General features: G+C 35.1%; 1 protein-coding gene across 3 annotated transcripts in view; it reads left to right on the top strand.

Moving 5' to 3' along the window:
* The window catches only part of TM2D1 (TM2 domain containing 1), a 59,988-nt gene extending 44,856 nt beyond the window's left edge, over nucleotides 1-15,132 (top strand). Inside the window, exons 6-7 of one of the 3 annotated variants that reach the window (XM_057557561.1) lie at nucleotides 12,435-12,564; nucleotides 14,812-15,132. In XM_057557561.1, coding sequence (XP_057413544.1) covers nucleotides 12,435-12,545 — 111 coding nt within the window. In that variant the 3' untranslated portion in view covers nucleotides 12,546-12,564; nucleotides 14,812-15,132. Of the gene's footprint in view, nucleotides 1-12,434; nucleotides 12,565-14,811 lie in introns of those variants that run through there. The other 2 variants (XR_009009803.1, XM_057557564.1) reach the window with 2 other exon arrangements.
* The last annotated feature ends 2,950 nt before the right edge of the window (nucleotides 15,133-18,082 follow it).

The raw sequence follows: 18,082 nt of genomic DNA, 5'->3' as shown, positions 1-18,082 counted from the left end.
TTTTTTTTTTGTTTTGTTTTGTTTTGGCTGCATTGGGTCTTTGTTGCTTCGCACGAGCTTTCTCTAGTTGCGGTGAGCAGGGACTACCCTTCATTGTGGTGCGCGGGCTTCTCATCGTCTTGGCTTCTCTTGTTGCTGGGCACGGGCTCTAGAGCGTGGGCTCAGCAGTTGTGGTGCACGGGCTTAGTTGCTCCGCGGCATGTGGGATCTTCCTGGACCAGGGCTGGAACCCGTGTCCCCTGCATTGGCAGGTGGATTCTTAACCACTGCTCCACCAGGGAAGCCGTAGTTATTTCATCTTTGAACTGAAACAATATAAAGTGTAACACATATATTACTAAAGTAAGTAAGCTTTAAATGTAGCTATATTTACTAAAAATACTTTCATGAATTTATCTGTTAGTAAACTTTTGAAGTTTCTTCTGTTTGTTTTTTGTTCTTAAAAAATATGCAGATGGCACTGTGTGAATGAATGGTATAAAATAATATGTAGAATTAATTCTTTTGTTGTATTCAACAAAATCTAAATCAGTGACACATGGATAGCATACGGTTTTTCAATTATAGGCAACCATTGTATATAACTGTATATATAGTTGCTGTATATATAGTTATTCATAAGGCAGGTCTGAAGATTTTAAAACACTCATTGTTTTGTGCTTATATTTATATATATCATGATGGATAGATTAGATAATTTGGTCTTTTATCAGAAAAAATATGAGAATATTTGATTTCATTTAAATCTCTTTTCTCACTCACACAATGAATATTTTTAATTATACCAAAACCACTGATGTGTACTCCACCAACAGAAAGGAAAGAAAATTGATTGTGTTAAGTGGAGACAAGACAGCCACAAATCAGAAAGATGAAGATGGGTACAGGGAAAATGGAAATATGCGTTGGAATGTAGAAAGTTGTTGAAGGAAGTATGTCAGGGTTCTTCGTGACAATTTAAAAAAATTCTATGCATCGTGGAAGAAATTACTTTTATTTTCATTCCTATTAACATTGCAGATACAACATTGTAAAACAACTATACCCCAATTAAAAAAAAAATTACAGAGTAGATTCCTTAAAGAACTAATAACTATATAACCAGCAAAATACACAAAGCAATATAATCTCCAAGACATTTTTTGAATTTTATAAATAAATTTATTAAATATCTCATTAGTTTGGCATTTAATATATGTAACTCATTTTAGCCCTGGGTTATATACTGCTTTTGTATTTTTTTTTAATTTTTATACACCAGGTTTGATTTTTCACACATAAATTTCTTGAGAAAAAAAGATTTTTATTAATCTCCTGTAGCACTAATAGTGTGCTCAACATAGAGTATGCTCTCAAAATTTTTGCTGATTTGAGCTGAATGCAGTATACCTTGTGAAAAGTGTGGCTTTGTGCCAATTACAGGGAAGATGAGAGGCTAAAAATGATAGTTTTAAAAAAGTGATTGCTCTTCTTTAGGGCTTTAAAGTTCTAAATTTCATGGGTCACTTGAGAGGTAATGAACAAAAATAAAAGTTGGTATGATAAAATAGAAATAGGTATAAGTTGGGGTCCTTGCCCTAAAGGAACTTAGAATCTGACCCTCCCCAAAGTGGTGTGAGAATAACATCCCACTTATAATCAGAAATATGTCCTTTGGAACTGCAAGCTGAAAATAAAAGAAGAGTTATCTTGATTTTATCTTGTTTAAATTCTTGAATTTTACTAAAAATTTTAAAAGCCTAGGCTTTTCAGTTTAGAGCATAAATAAGGCTCAGGTTAATAGGTTCACTTCTGTGTAAGCCAGTTTGTTTTGTCAAAGACATATCCTAGGCCCTTGCTCCGTGAAATACATGCCATTGATCAAAAGTACTAAACGTGTAATCACCCTAAATCTATTTCCAGCACTGGAAAAGTTGGTCAAAGTCCTTGATAGTTCACTAGATGTAGGACAGCAATATATAAAAACTAGATATCAAGTCTTTCAAATAGTTCTCTGTATTATTTATTTAACCCTGGTGTGATTTACTGGGGAAATGAACTGGAAAATGGAGGAGAATGATAATTTGGGTAGTCTCTGCTTTGTCACATCATCTCAATTAAGTATCAATAGATTTCACTTAGTTCACTTACCTGTGGGCAGATTTTTATTTAGTGAATTAAAGGAATGTTCAAAAAACAAAGTAGTCCTGAGACTGAGCCCAACGCTGTGTTTTCCTCAGGAGATATGATGCTGAATCCTATTCATTTCTTGAGGAATGCTGTTTATATCGGTCATTAAGGATTAATACTAACCAGTCTTTACATCAAATGAAGTCAGGGGATATGAATGTGTAACTTCTGGCATTGTGTGGGAATTTTGGTGCTTAATTAAAATGTGACAAATTAGATGTTTTTAATGGTTTTTTGTTAAAATTAACGACATACAGAAGTCAGCACTGGACGCAAACATGTAATTTGACTTTTAAGAGAATATGAATTTACTTCTTTGGGGAACTGGGGTGGACACAGGTTGCATCATTATCCTCTAACTGGAGACAGCTGTGTCATTTTACTTTTTTTTACCAGGTCTTCAGGAGATGATATGATCTTGCATTCTTTTTAGTTTAATATTTGCATTCTTTATATGGAGAAACTCATAAGTGGATTAGATAGAAAAATGGTTTATTGATAGAGTTGCATAAAATGTTAGTTTTTGCCCTTCACTCCTTAATTAATTCATAACATTTTAAATGTATAAGATATTTGAGTTACTTAAGCCGTCTGACTTCAACAACAAGGCAAAGCCAGTAAATGAGGGATCACATCTGTTGATAAAGTTTAGGTGTTAAAGTAGTTACTGGTAACCATCTTTTTTCCTTTAATTTATTTTTATTAGAGTGATACTTAAATATATACAAACAAAACTACATTTTCCACTAACAAAATCAGAAGTTTATAAATTACAAATAGAACTACAACACTGTTAAAGTTCAAATAAGGTAAGCTCTTTTTTGTGTGGTAAAATAAATATACAATATAAAATTTGCCATTTTAACCTTTTTTTAAGTATACAGTTCATTGGCATTAATTACATTCAGAATGTTGTGCAACTGTCACCACTACTTCCAAAACTTTTTCATCACCCAAAACAGAAACTCTGTACCCATTAGGCAGTAACTCCCCATTTCGCTCTCCCCCAGTCCCTGGTAACCTCTAATCTACTCTGTCCTGAAGAATTTGCCTACTTTATAGATATTTCATATAGTTGGAATCGTACAATATTTGTCTTTTTATGTCTGGTTTATTTTGCTTTGCATAATGTTTTCAAGGTTCATTGATATTGTGGCATGTTTCAGAATTTCATTCCTTTTTATGGCTGAATAATAATGTTCCATTGTATGTATGTACCACATTTCTTTTATCCATTCATCTGTTGATGGACACTTGGGTTGTTTCCACATTTTGGCTATTGTTAATAATGCTACTATGAATATTTGTGTATAAGTATCTGTTTAAGCCCCTGTTCAATTCTTTGGGGTATGTATCTAGGAGAAGAAAACTTTTGCAGAAAGCTAATTGAAGAAAATATTTTCATGACTTTAGATGGGTTAAGTCTTCTTAACCAAGATCTCAAAAACATAAACCATAAAGAAAAAAAAATCATTGAATTTGATACATTAAAATTAAGAAATTCTTTTCTAAAAAGAAGATCATAGACCAAGTTAACAGTTAATAGACTGAGTTAAAGAATACTAGCAACAGGAATTGATATGTGGAATATACAAATCAACAAGAAAATGATAGGGAACTTAATAGTTAAATGAGAGCCATAAACTAAAGATGATTCACAAAATCACCCAAATAACTAATGTGTAAATAAAGAGATACTTCTGGGCACTTAACCCAAAATACTCATACTTCTGTCCACAAGGGGACATTGTACAAATATGTCTCTTGTAGCACTGTTTGTGGTAGCAGGAAGTTGGAATTAACCTAGTTGTGTACACTAATTGGAGAATGGATGCATCTTCTGTAACACTAGGCAGCAATTACAGGCACTTACCTAGATGTACATACAGCTACATGGAAATGTCTTAAAATCTTAGTGTACTGTGAAAATCGTTTGAAATTGAACAAGATCCACAACAATATCGTTTGGATAAATTAAAAATGCATATTTATTCAAAGAACATCACATGTTTTTCAAGAATAAATATGTTTCCAAGTCATATACCAAGTTAAGTAAATGCCCATTATTTGTGTGGGTGCCTGTGGGTGGGTGAGTGGGGTTATGGAGAATTATAGTGGAGATCAAAGATTAAGAACAGGAAAACAGGAAATTTGATGATCACTGCTTAACATTCCTGACTTTAATGTGTACTTCTAAAGTTTTCTGATTTACTCTTCTTGCTGTAGACTTTGCACCTATAGAAAAGCCTACTCCTTTAAGTAAACAATTCAAGATTTTTTGCATTTAGGCTGCAAATAAAATTTAATGGTGAAAACAATCAAAAATGACAGGAAAGGAGAAATTAAATTTCACCCAATTCCTCCAAACCACCGCCAACCATCTTCACAGAACAAGGGTGTGGTAGGACAAAAGATACGTCATATCCCTGGAACCTGTGAATATTATCTTATTTGGAAAAAGGGTCTTTGCAGATGTGATTAAATTAAGTATCTTGATATGAAGAGATTATTCTAGATTATCTGGATGGGCCCTAAATCCAATGACAAGTATCCTTATAGGAGACAAAAGATTAGACACAAACACCTGCACAGAAAAGAAGGTGGTGTGAAGACAAAGGCAGAGATTGGGGTGATGTGGCCACAAGCCAAGCAATGCCAGGGGGCACCTTAGAATGGATTCTCCCCTAGAGTCTCTGTAGGTCATACGGCTGCACTGATAACCTTGATTCTAGACTTCTGGCGTCCAAAACTGTGAGAGTAAATTTCTAGTTTTAATCCACTAAATTTGTGGTAATTTGTTACAGTAGCTGCAGGAAACTAATGTAGACGAATATGAAGTTGTTTTCTTGTGGTTTTAGGGCTTCTCACACAAGAGACATTGACACCCTTTGTACAAAATAGCTTCCCACAGTGTAGTGGCCCTCCTGTTTTCCCTCTTGGAAGACCTGTAGTAACCTTTTGGTCTATTAATTGTTAAGTGGTCTCTCTTTTCCCAATAGATTTCAAAAAATCTGCCCTAGCTTATCAAACAAATACTTCATGCTATAGAATTTGGCTTCAGGCTATTTCATAGGAGAGAAATAAACACATAATTTTAGGTTTCATACTCTATTGTCAATGAACAAGTGGACATAGGCATGTTTAACTGAGTAAAATATTTCTCAGTATGAGATATTTTTTAAAATTTGTAGTTTTATATTTAACAGTACAATAATATACTTATAATAATTTATATATCGTATATTAACACATATATGTGGAACCTAGAAAAATGGTACAGATGAACCGGTTTGCAGGACAGAAATAGAGACACAGATGTAGAGAACAAACGTATGGACACCAAGGGGGGAAAGTGAGGGGAGTGGGGGTGGTGGTGTGATGAATTGGGAGACTGGGATTGACATGCATACACTAATGTGTATAAAATTGATGACTAATAAGAACCTGCTGTATAAAAAAAAAAATTCAAAAATAAAGTAATTTATAATTGGCACTGTATTTTACATAAGTGTATAATATAGATGCTTAAAAACAGATTTAATTTTTAATTTTAGTGAGGGAATATGGACTTAAATAATTGAAACCTTTACAGCTGATAGTTTTCTTAAAAATTAAGCAGGGAGAACAGTTTCTTCTTTGCTGGGATAATTGATAGAAAAGGATGTTGACAATACCTTGTAGAGTTGTTTGCATTTAAATGTCAGTCAAACAAGATATAGAACTTTAAAAGTACCATACAGATTCGTTTATTCTATTCCTCATTTTACGGCTAAGAAAAACGGAGATCCAGAGAGGATTGATCCTACAACTAGTTATTGACAGTTTTCTCTTCAAGATTTCCTTTCTGTCTAATGCTTTATTTACCACACTGACTTAATTTGGTTGTCTTTGGAGCAGGTCTTCAAATTGTTTTAGCAGAGAATAGCAACTAGTGCTATGCTTTGGTGATCTGGCAGTGGTGTGTAGGAGGCATTGAAGACAAGTGCATTATCTGGAGTTTTGGCTATGAGTAACAGAAACCTCAATTTAAATTGGCTTTAATAACATGGTAGTTTATTATATTATATACCAAGGATCTGGAGATATGGTAGTTCTAAGATTTGTTAATTTAGAGCTTAAAGACAAAGTGAAAGACCCAAATCCATTATTCCCTCCTTCCCTTCCTTCTCTCCCTCCTTCCCTTCCTTCTCTCCCTCCTTTCTTCCCTTCTTCCTTCCTTCTCTTTGCCATCTTCAGTTCCTTTGGTTAACACCACTTGCTATGTAGTTACTTTCAGAGGCGGAAAAACATCTCTTTTTCTTTCACACATATCTTCTTAAAAGCAGATAAGCCTCCCATTGAACTTGTCTCATAGATTATTATCTCATTGGTGACTGATTACATGCCCAGGCTGAACCAAACCCGTGGAAAGAGGATGGAATTATCACCATAGAACTAGTTGTTGAGGAGCCAGAATTACATAGTTTGAGGGGAAAGAAATGCTGTAATAAGATTGCTAAATTAGATACAAAATTGGATCATGTATTAATAAGTAATTAAACTATAATCTTTGGAGCTATCTTCTCTACAGGACAGGGGAAACAAAAGACCAAAACAACACCGTTATCATTTTTCTATATGTTAACTGGTAATGTGACAAGATTGTAAATCATCTGGGCCCTAATCAATTTTTAGTTAAATAGTTCTATTTCCTGAGAGAGTCAAATGAGCTGCAGGTGGGCTTATTAGAAATGCATGATATTAAAAGGCCATCCAATCTTATATTTTCCTTATTTCCAACTTCTGAATACTTTTTTTTTCAACAGGGATAAGTGACATTGTCAGAGGAGATGGCATAGGAAGAAAAAAACAATAGGACAAAAGGCCCAGTTCCAATCTATGTACATATTCCAAATTCGGCAAGTTTTTACCATATGACTTAACCTACTTCTACTGGCTGGGCTTTCCTTTTTCTTTGTTTCCTTTATATCATCTCAAAACATGAAATTCTAGTCACCCATTCTTTTCTTTCTTTGCTTAATACTCGTAGTTTCCTCTGTGACATTACCATTAAAAAGGTTTTAATTTATACTTAAATTCATAAATAACATTCATAAATGTCAAGACAAAGCAATTTGATCTTTGGAGGAAATCCCCAAGTACGTGACAGCACCTAGCATGGTATATAGAACATAAATGCTTTGTAAGTGTTATTTGAATATTAACATTTATAGTTCACTAGAATAAACTCCCTGTTGTTAGATTGTATCTTATTCACTCTTCTGCGTATAATGCCTAGCACAGTGCCTGGACTGTAGGAATTAAGTATTTGTTGAATAGTTTTTAAAACCAAATTTATTTTTAAAATGAAGAATGCGCTACAGCAGTGTTCTTCAAACTCTGGTTGCATAACCCCTAAAAGAAATTTTTTTTAATCCCTACCCTTTGCATGTTTTAAGTTGACATTTAAGTTTTGTCGTAAGTTTAAATAGTTGCAAAGGATATAATTTCTAGTTTGCAAATATTGACATATTTAAATAAAACTGTTACCTCAATTTTAAAATGCATCCAACAGACTATAAATACCATAGAATTTAAAATATCATTGACTTTAAAAAGACATGAATGAACCCTTCACTATTATAATTTTTACATTGTTTCTTTTTCTCCTTTAATTTTTATTTCTACTCCCATTCTCCAACAGAATTTTACCCCAATATGGTTTTTTTAATCTTTTTTTAAAAATTGAATTTAATTTATATTTGGCTGTGTTGGGTCTTTGTTGCTGCACGCGGGCTTTCTCTAGTTGCGGTGAGCAGGGACTACTCTTCATTGCGGTGGCTTCTCTTGTTGCAGAGCACAGGCTCTAGGTGCGCGGGCTTCAGCAGTTGTGGCACGAGGGCTCAGTAGTTGTGGCTTGCGGGCTTAGTTGCTCCATGCCATGTGGGATCCTCCCGGACCAGGGCTCGAACCCATGTCCCCTGCATTGGCAGATGGATTCCTAACCACTGCACCACCAGGGAAGTACCCCCCAATATGGTTTTTTTTTTTTTTTGGTTCTTCATTGTTCTACTCAGTATATTATACACTTTAAATTTTAGTTTTCTTAGTATTGCCTCTACTGAAATTTTCACAAACTCATATAAAATATAAATTTCCTTAAAATCATCTATTTTTATCATTAAAATAACCTCTCTACAATGTCTTGAGATGTTCAATACCATGAGAGTTGCTAAACCAAGAGCAAAGAATCAAATAACCTCTCTTCTATTAGAATGCAACATGGCCGGTCAACTGGTTTTCTATGTCAGGTCTTCTTTAGAAAAAAAAAAAGATGAATATTAGCTTATTTTAAATATAATTTCAGGGCATAGTTTTGCTACACATTATTCTATTCAAGTTGAAGAAAGAAGAAACTTTAAATAGGAGCAACTCAGATTTTAAACAATGTGCATTCATTACATACAAATTAGAAATATATTTATAAATATATTTCTTTTTTTTTTTTAACATCTTTACTGGAGTATAATTGCTTTACAATGGTGTGTTAGTTTCTGCTTTATAACAAAGTGAATCAGTTATACATATACATATGTCCCCGTATCTCTTCCCCCTTGCATCTCCCTCCCTCCCACCCTCCCTACCCCCAATATGTTTTTATGCTTGAAAATCTTCTACTGATCATATCATTCATTAAAATATTAAAAATTTTTCTGTGATTTCTGGATTGAGTTGTCATTATAATTACTGATATACAGTTGATCAAAATAGCATAAACATGTTACAAATATTAGCAAATTATTTTTAAGCTAAAAAGAGTAAAATTTTACTAGGACTGCATCTTTTTTTTTTTTTTTAAACATCTTTATTGAAGTATAATTGCTTTACAATGGTGTGTTAGTTTCTGCTTTATAACAAAGTGAATCAGTTATACCTATACATATGTTTCCATATCTCTTCCCTCTTGCATCTCCCTCCCTCCCACCCTCCCTATCCCACCCCTCGAGGTGGTCACAAAGCACCGAGCTGATCTCCCTGTGCTATGCGGCTGCTTCCCACTAGCTATCTATTTTACATTTGGTAGTGTATATATGTCCATGACACTCTGTCACCCTGTCACATCTCACCCCTCCCCCTCCCCATATCCTCAAGTCCATTCTCTAGTAGGTCTGTGTCTTTATTCCTGTCTTGCCACTAGGTTCTTCATGGCCTTTTTTTTTTTCCCTTAGATTCCATATATATGTGTTAGCATACTGTATTTGTTTTTCTCTTTCTGACTTACTTCACTCTGTATGACAGACTCTAACTCCATCCACCTCATAACAAATACCTCCATTTCATTTCTTTTTATGGCTGAGTAATATTCCATTGTATATATGTGCCACATCTTCTTTATCCATTCATCTGATGATGGACACTTTGGTTGCTTCCATGTCCTGGCTATTGTAAATAGAGCTGCAATGAACATTTTGGTACATGACTCTTTTTGAATTATGGTTTTCTCAGGGTATATGCCCAGTAGTGGGATTGCTGGGTCATATGGTAGTTCTAGTTTTAGTTTTTTAAGGAACCTCCATACTGTTCTCCATAGTGGCTGTATCAATTTACATTCCCACCAACAGTGCAAGAGTGTTCCCTTTTCTCCACACCCTCTCCAGCATTTATTGTTTCTAGATTTTTTGATGATGGCCATTCTGACCGGTGTGAGATGATACCTCATTGTAGTTTTGATTTGCATTTCTCTAATGATTAATGATGTTGAGCATTCTTTCATGTGTCTGTTGGCAATCTGTATATCTTCTTTGGAGAAATGTCTATTTAGGTCTTCTGCCCACTTCTGGATTGCGTTGTTTGTTTTTTTGTTATTGAGCTGCATGAGCTGCTTGTAAATCTTGGAGATTAATCCTTTGTCAGTTGCTTCATTTGCAAATATTTTCTCCCATTCTGAGGGTTGTCTTTTGGTCTTGTTTATGGTTTCCTTTGCTGTGCAAAAGCTTTTAAGTTTCATTAGGTCCCACTTGTTTATTTTTGTTTTTATTTCATTTCTTTAGGAGGTGAGTCAAAAAGGAGCTTGCTGTGATTTATGTCAGAGTATCCTGCCTATGTTTTCCTCTAAGTGTTTTTTAGTGTCTGGCCTTACATTTAGGTCTTTAATCCATTTTGAGTTTATTTTTGTATACGGTGTTAGGGAGTGTTCTAATTTCATTCTTTTACTTGTAGCTTTCCAGTTTTCCCAGCACCACTTATTGAAGAGGCTGTCTTTTCTCCACTGTATATTCTTGCCTCCTTTATCAAAGATAAGGTGACCATATGTGCATGGGTTTATCTCTGGGCTTTCTATCCTGATCCATTGATCTATATTTCTGTTTTTGTGCCAGTACCAAACTGTCTTGATTACTGTAGCTTTGTAATATAGTCTGAAGTCAGGGAGCCTGATTCCTTCAGCTCCATTTTTCGTTCTCAAGATTGCTTTGGCTATTCGGGGTCTTTTGTGTCTCCATACAAATTGTGAAATTTTTTGTTCTAGTTCTGTGAAAAATGCCAGTGGTAGTTTGATAGGGATTGCATTGAATCTGTAGATTGCTTTGGGTAGTAGAGTCATTTTCACAATGTTGATTCTTCCAATCCAAGAACATGGTATATCTCTCCATCTATTTGTATCATCTTTAATTTCTTTCATCAGTGTCCTGTAATTTTCTGCATACAGGTCTTTTGTCTCCTTAGGTAGGTTTATTCCTAGATATTTTATTCTTTTTGTTGCAGTGGTAAACGGGAGTGTTTTCTTAATTTCACTTTCAGATTTTTCATCATTAGTATATAGGAATGCAAGAGATTTCTGTGCATTAATTTTGTATCCTGCTACTTTACCAAATTCATTGATTAGCTCTAGTAGTTTTCTGGTAGCATCTTTAGGATTCTCTATGTATAGTATCATGTCATCTGCAAACAGTGACAGCTTTACTTCTTCTTTTCCGATTTGGATTCCTTTTATTTCTTTTTCTTCTCTGATTGCTGTGGCTAACACTTCCAAAACTATGTTGAATAATAGTGGTGAGAGTGGGCAACCTTGTCTTGTTCCTGATCTTAGTGGAAATGGTTTCAGTTTTTCACCATTGAGGACAATGTTGGCTGTGGGTTTGTCATATATGGCCTTTATTATGTTGAGGAAAGTTCCCTGTATGCCTACTTTCTGCAGGGCTTAGGACTGCATCTTTTGAACAAGATGTGACAGAGCATATTTTTTGACTCTTGATTAAAAGAGATTTCCTGAAATCCAATATTTTGAATTATCCCCTTCTTTGACACGTCAGAGACTTTTATACCTCACGGCAATGTGCCATCATAAGATTCAGGGTGTGCCTTACTGTAGGTATGCTTTACTGTTGTCAAGTTGGAGAAAGGACCACAGTGAAAGCAAAGAAATGGGCAAGGGACCTAGCATGCTGCTTTTAAGCCTAATGTGGTATCAGGTGGATCAGTTTTACAAAGAGTATTTACTTGAATTAAGGATCTCAAAATGAATTCCCTTGAAACTATCTGGGTCTACATATACCTTAGTAAATCCTTGTGTACCCCTAAGGCTACAGTGTGAAGATTATTATCTTAAAGGATAATAGAGAGATCATGTTAAGTGAATTGTCACAAATGTGATTAAATGGAGAAGATTATTGTGATTAGCATGGATGAGCTTTTTTTTTTTTTTTTTTTTTTTAATCTCTTCCTTTTCCATTCCATGTGGTTCTGGTAGGACTGTCAGTCATCCTGTCTCATCTCCCAGAGGGATCCTGGCCTGGCCAATATTAATCCTATTACCTTGGATTCAGTAATTTGTTCTGCAACAGGTGTAACAACCAAGCAGATCAATGAAATTCTTCCCTGAAATTGGTATATAAACACTGAGGAAGAAAATTTAACTTTCTTTCTATTGGGAGCTGCTGAGCTGCAAAGATGTGTATCTGGAACTGTTGGCAACCAATTGAGAGTGCCTGTCTGCAGAAAGAAGGCAGGCAGAGCTACATGAAGAGGCAGGGATGCCAAACCAAGGGCCTTGTGGGGCATGGGGCTTCAGTCGTTGAGGCCCTTAGTTCCTGCAGCTCTCTTGATTCTGTGAGCTTCCCCAGTGTGCTTTTCAGCTACATGAGCCACAATTACTTTTTTTTGCTTGAGTTAGAGTTGTATTTCTGGTGCTACTGAAATAATTGTATTAACACCTAAGAAAAGTAAACTCAAAGTATTTTTAAAGTATCTTTTGTAAAATGGGTAATTTGGAAAATTTTCTCTTCTAGATCGTTGGACCTTCAGATGGAAGTAGTTACATTATAGATTATTATGGAACCAGACTTACAAGACTGAGTATTACCAATGAGACGTTTAGAAAAACGCAGTTATATCCATGAATATTGTTTAAAAGAAACAGTAAGTGATATGTATATGTAATCTTAATTATAGTATATTATTTGTATAAAATTATGAGAATTTGAGAACCAGGGGAAATTTAAGAGATCATCTAGTATTGTAAACCTGTCTTTTTGCTTATCAGGAAAGGCAGGTCTCTAATCTTTTTTTATTGTTTTTTAAAATTTTTATTGGAGTATAGTTGCTTTACAATGTTGTGTTAGGTTCTACTGTACAACAAAGTGAATCAGCTATACATATACATATATACCCTCTTTTTTGGATTTCCTTCCCATTTAGGTCACCACAGAGCATTGAGTAGAGTTCCCTGTGCTATACAGTAGGTTCTCATTAGTTATCTATTTTATACATAGTATCAATAGTGTATATATGTCGATCCCAATCTCCCAATTCATCGCACCCCCCTTCCCCCTTGGTATCCATACGTTTGTTCTCTATGTCTCTGTCTCTATTTCTGCTTAGCAAATAAGATCATCTATACCATTTTTCTAGATTCCACATATATGCGTTAATATACGATATTTGTTTTTCTCTGTCTGACTTGCTTCACTCTGTATGACAGTCTGTAGGTCCATCCATGTCTTGCAGGTCTCTAATCTTTTTTTTTTTTAAACAAACATTTTATTTTATTTATTTATTTATTTATTTATGGCTGTGCTGGGTCTTCGTCTCTGTGCGAGGGCTTTCTCTAGTTGCGGCGAGCGGGGGCCACTCCTCATCGCGGTGCGCGGGCCTCTCACTATCGCGGCCTCTCTTGTTGCGGAGCACAGGCTCCAGATGCGCAGGCTCAGTAATTGTGGCTCACGGGCCCAGTTGCTCCGCGGCATGTGGGATCCTCCCAGACCAGGGCTCGAACCCGTGTCCCCTGCATTGGCAGGCAGACTCTCAACCACTGCGCCACCAGGGAAGCCCATCTAATCTTTTATAAAGCATTTTTGTATATGCTCATTGCTCCTGCAGTTCTCAATTCAGACTGTTTCTTTGCAGTGGATATAGTTAAAGGACAAGGTTCACAAGAAAAAAATAACATCAAAGCAAAAAGATATCCCATAGTTTTATATAATGATTATGATGAAAGTATGTGTTATAGATGATAAAGCATATCTTTTCTACTGTCCATCCTTCTTAGGGTCAGTATGATCCTTAAACCTCCTTCTTCTCTTCTCTTTTCCTAAACCTGAAAGTTGATAGAGTTTCAACCCTGAACTACTATAAGTACTTATTTTAACCTGAAGTTTGGCACTGCCCACGAGAATTATTAATTGGCTTTAGAACTGTCTAGCAGCTTTCAGGGAAGGCAGAGAGAAACATAGGCTGAATGTTTTGGCCACAGTCATAATCCTAGGATTTTTAGTTGACTCTATCTCAGAGAGTGCTTCTAGAGTCCAGGAAGTGACTAGACATTCATTTTCTATGTTTAATGTATAAATAGGATATGAAGTATAATTTTGCCCTTAGGGTAGATTTTTTTTCTTTTCTCACAGTAAAATTATGGGATATGCTTTATAGTTATTGCCATGAGAGTTGAATGGTGACAGGTCCTTCCTGTTAAGATCTGAGGAATTTATTCAACTCATTGTCCAAAAAGTTTTTCAGATCTTTTCTTACAAACTATAAGAGTCTCTGTGTTTAAAATTGAAATGAAGCATAGAGATCCACCTGCCTTCTTCTTACTAGGGAAGAAATTAAGACCTAAGGAAGTTGAGACTAAGGTACACAGTTAATCAGTGCAAAACTGAATCTAGAACCTAGGTCTTCCGTGCATTCCACTGGTTGTTCTCTTCTACCCACCCCCGCCCCGCCCCACTAACTGCTTTGTTTTTTATTAAGTATCTTCATTTTGGAAATTGTTACTGCTACTTTATGAGAAGGGTTGTGTAGTTTTACATAACCTTATTTTCACACTGTAAATTGTTGTTTCTCTTTTTAAAGTATATAGGTTGTTTTAAAACTATAATGTATAAATAATAAGAAAATGTAATTTTAAAAACAATATCTGTAGCCTATTATATAAACATTTAATTAGGATTCCAGACTCAAATTTAAAATTTAAAACTAGAAGGGCCCACTGAGAAGGCATATCTCTGCATTGTCATTCATATAATCTCCTACAATACATACAGAAGTGCTCCCAGTGTAAGAAAAAAATGTCTTGAATAAATGAAGCATTAATATGTGCATCTATAAAAACCTCATTGAATTCTTTTAAAAGATTGTGTTTTAACATATTTCTTTTTTCTGTTTTAGGATTTGGGCCTCCTTGATTTTAATAGAGGACTCTCAGTGTGTAGATTTCCAGATTTTCCTTTTTCCATCTTCACATACCACTTTACGGATTCTGTTTAATTTTTTGTTGTTGCTGATGTTTTTGTTTTGTTGTCTTAGTTAAAAACATATTATTCTGAGATTTATTTAATAGAACTTTGAGATTTATATGATAATAGAGTCTTTCTTAGGCTACTGTCTCTGTGAGATAGATAGCTTATTACTGTGATATTAATGTGTTTTCCAAAGGCAAGTTGCCACTTGTCCTTTTCGCTTCTGAAAAATAAAAGTATGACTTATTCACATTTTTAGTGCTTTATTATTAAGAAAACCATCTTAAATGTTGAATGTTGCTGTCTTCTGCATTTTTGGTCCTTCAAAGCAGTTAATCCATGGTGCGAACAAATACCATCTATATTGCCTGGGGCTGCAGTCTTGTATATGACAACCCACCTGTTTTTTGGAGCTTTCAGATCTGTCTTTGCCTTGGTATCCAGGGAGCTAAAGATCATCAGGGATCCTGAAACCTTGAGGCAACGCAGATACTCTTGGCATTGATTCAGGGCTCTGAAGTGTGAACTTTCTCCTTTTTGCTTTGGGAGTGATGCACTAGCTTTTGGTGGACCAGGTGCTGACTCATCTAGCTCAGTGCAGTTATATTTGAAGCTGGATGGACAAGGTGGGAACACCAACCAGATGATTAATGTCTTCCATCTGTTAGCACTGCCTGGCAGATGCCGGCACAAGTGTCTTAAGTGATGCACCAGTGTCTGGAGGAAGCAGCACCTGTACGTTAGCACTAGTTTTTCTTGCCATGTTTAGAAGGGTTTTAAGAAGATGGAAATACATGAAATGTTATGTCCCTAAAATACTGTCATACTCTCACTTTAGTAACAGGCATACCAATTTCAAAATTACTGGGATCTGGGCTTTTCAAAAGTAAAAACCATAATTTTTCATCACTCATTTCACTCAGAAATATACAGTATAGTACAGTTAGCTTCATAGTATGTTAGTCATTCAGTAACAGCTTCTCCAGTTGATGGGAGATTATTAAGTATTGATATAAGAAGTGAATTTGGATTGATTCCTAATATACACCAGGAAGGGTCTCTGATTTGTTCATTAATGAAAATGCTGAGTGTCTATCATTTGGGAGGCACTGTTCTAGGTTCTAGGATGCAGCAGTGGACAAAACACTAACACCTCTGTCCTTAAGGAGCTTATATTTCCTTAGGATCCACTTTTTCACAGTGATATTTTTGGCCTCAGTTAAGCTAGATGCCCGTTTTCTAGTATACCCTAGTTCATTTTGGTTGCCGACAGTGCTTTGAAGTTTACTTCAGGATCACCTAAGCTCAGATTTAAAAGTCTTTAAGGTTCCACAGCTATGTAACTTCAGTTACATGAGAAATACCTGCAGTCATATCTTGAAACGAATCTTGCTTCCTATGTAATTGTTACAGTTACCTTGACCAGGTGGGAAGTCTGTTTCCAAGCAGGTGCTTCTCAAAAGTATTTATTCAAATAAGCTGTACTCTGAAAGAGTTGTTGGTAAAATCTAGAAATAAAGTCCGTTCACAGTACACTCTTAAACCTTTAGACTTAATTTTCACTATAATTTCCTAAATTCCTAAAAACGCTTTCGTTTTTCCAATTTGTGTAATTCCCTGTTGCCTAATACATGTAATTCTTTTACAGATGGTTTTTCTGTGTCTTATTATTTATTTGTTAGGGGAATGCACTTAAAGCATGTGAATACAGTTTTGTTTTGTTTTTTTTTGTTTTTAGTTTCATGGAGCACTATATTATTATGGCTATTTGTCAGTAGTGTGTGTAGGAATTGTATGTTAAGGCCTCTGTATGAGATGTTTTATATGATAACCCTGATTTTAGAACAGTGGCCAAAATTGTAAGATGGATTAGCTCAGTCATTCCTGGGATTACTCCTAAACCCTCTAGAGTAAAATGGAAAGGATTCTTTCAATTCTCTAGAAACAGTTAGGGTTCTACAGAAGCATTTATAAATGGTACTACTTTAGCCTGAAAGGATTAATACAATTTCCAGAAGTACCTCTTTACCCACGAAGATTTCTTACCTCCACTGTATTAAACTAAAGGACCTCTTTAAAATTTCAGAGATTCTGTTATGTCTACGGCCAGCATTTGTTCATGGGACCACTAGGACTCTAAGAAATATTAGTTTGGGGGTATGTTTTGGTTTTGTTTTGTTTTACAAAAACTTTCTGTGTCTTTTTCCCTTATTTTAGCCTAGATGCTTAAGGCTAAGTATTATTATACTGATGGGTATCTAGGAAGCTAAAATAGATAGAAACTAGCAAAAAAGAAAGGTTAGTTCTTAAAAAGTGCAAGTCTAAGATGTTGGTTCCGCTTTCTCATTCAAATACCTTAAATGTAGATATTCCCCAGGGTTCTGGCACCTTCCTTCTTCCTTTCTCTCATTAAATCAGCATCCATTTTGCTTTTTTCTGTTTACAAAATTAATACAAGCTTAATGCATAAATTTTTGGGAAACACCAAAAAGTACAAAGAAAAAAAATTTATTCCACAGCTCTAAGATAACAATGTTAATATTTTAATGTATGTCCTAGTAGTTTTTCCATGCATGTATTTTCATTTTTCTTCACAAAAATGATATATTCTCCATACTGTTTTGTAGCCTGCTTCTTCACATTGTAAATATTTTTCTATTTCAGTAATCTTACAAAATTATTTTTAATGGCTGCTGAGTATTCCATGTCTGTATCATCATTTATGTAATGATAAATAATGTTATGTGGTATTTAACTTATTTTAATAAATGAACAATGTACATTTCTGATTTTTTTCTCTAGAATTGTCATTCTTAGTCAAAAAGTAGTCATATATTAAAGTTTTTGATACATACATACAGTCTTAGTCAACCAGGGTAATAGAGAAAGAATGAAATATAATAGCCCAAACCCAAACAAAACCACAGTCAACTCTTAATTATTCCAGTGCAGATTAACTGCGGATAAAATGCTGCAGGGACCTGCAACTACCCCTTGCTCTGCAGTTAGACCACTGCTTACCAATGCTGTTTCCTGCTCCTCACATCCCACAGGCTGGAGAAGAAAAACCAAACTTTGAGAAAAGGATAGCTGCTAGAGAAAGGATGCTGGCTGTGGGTATTGGAGAATGATAGCGTATCTGTTAGTTTGCACAGAGTGTCAAATAGTTGAATTATCTAACTGCCGTCTTCTAGATGAGA

The sequence above is a fragment of the Balaenoptera acutorostrata genome, chromosome 1 (assembly GCF_949987535.1).
Source record: "Balaenoptera acutorostrata chromosome 1, mBalAcu1.1, whole genome shotgun sequence".
In the NCBI taxonomy this organism is placed as follows: domain Eukaryota; kingdom Metazoa; phylum Chordata; class Mammalia; order Artiodactyla; family Balaenopteridae; genus Balaenoptera; species Balaenoptera acutorostrata.
This window is presented reverse-complemented; position numbering and strand designations above follow the sequence as displayed.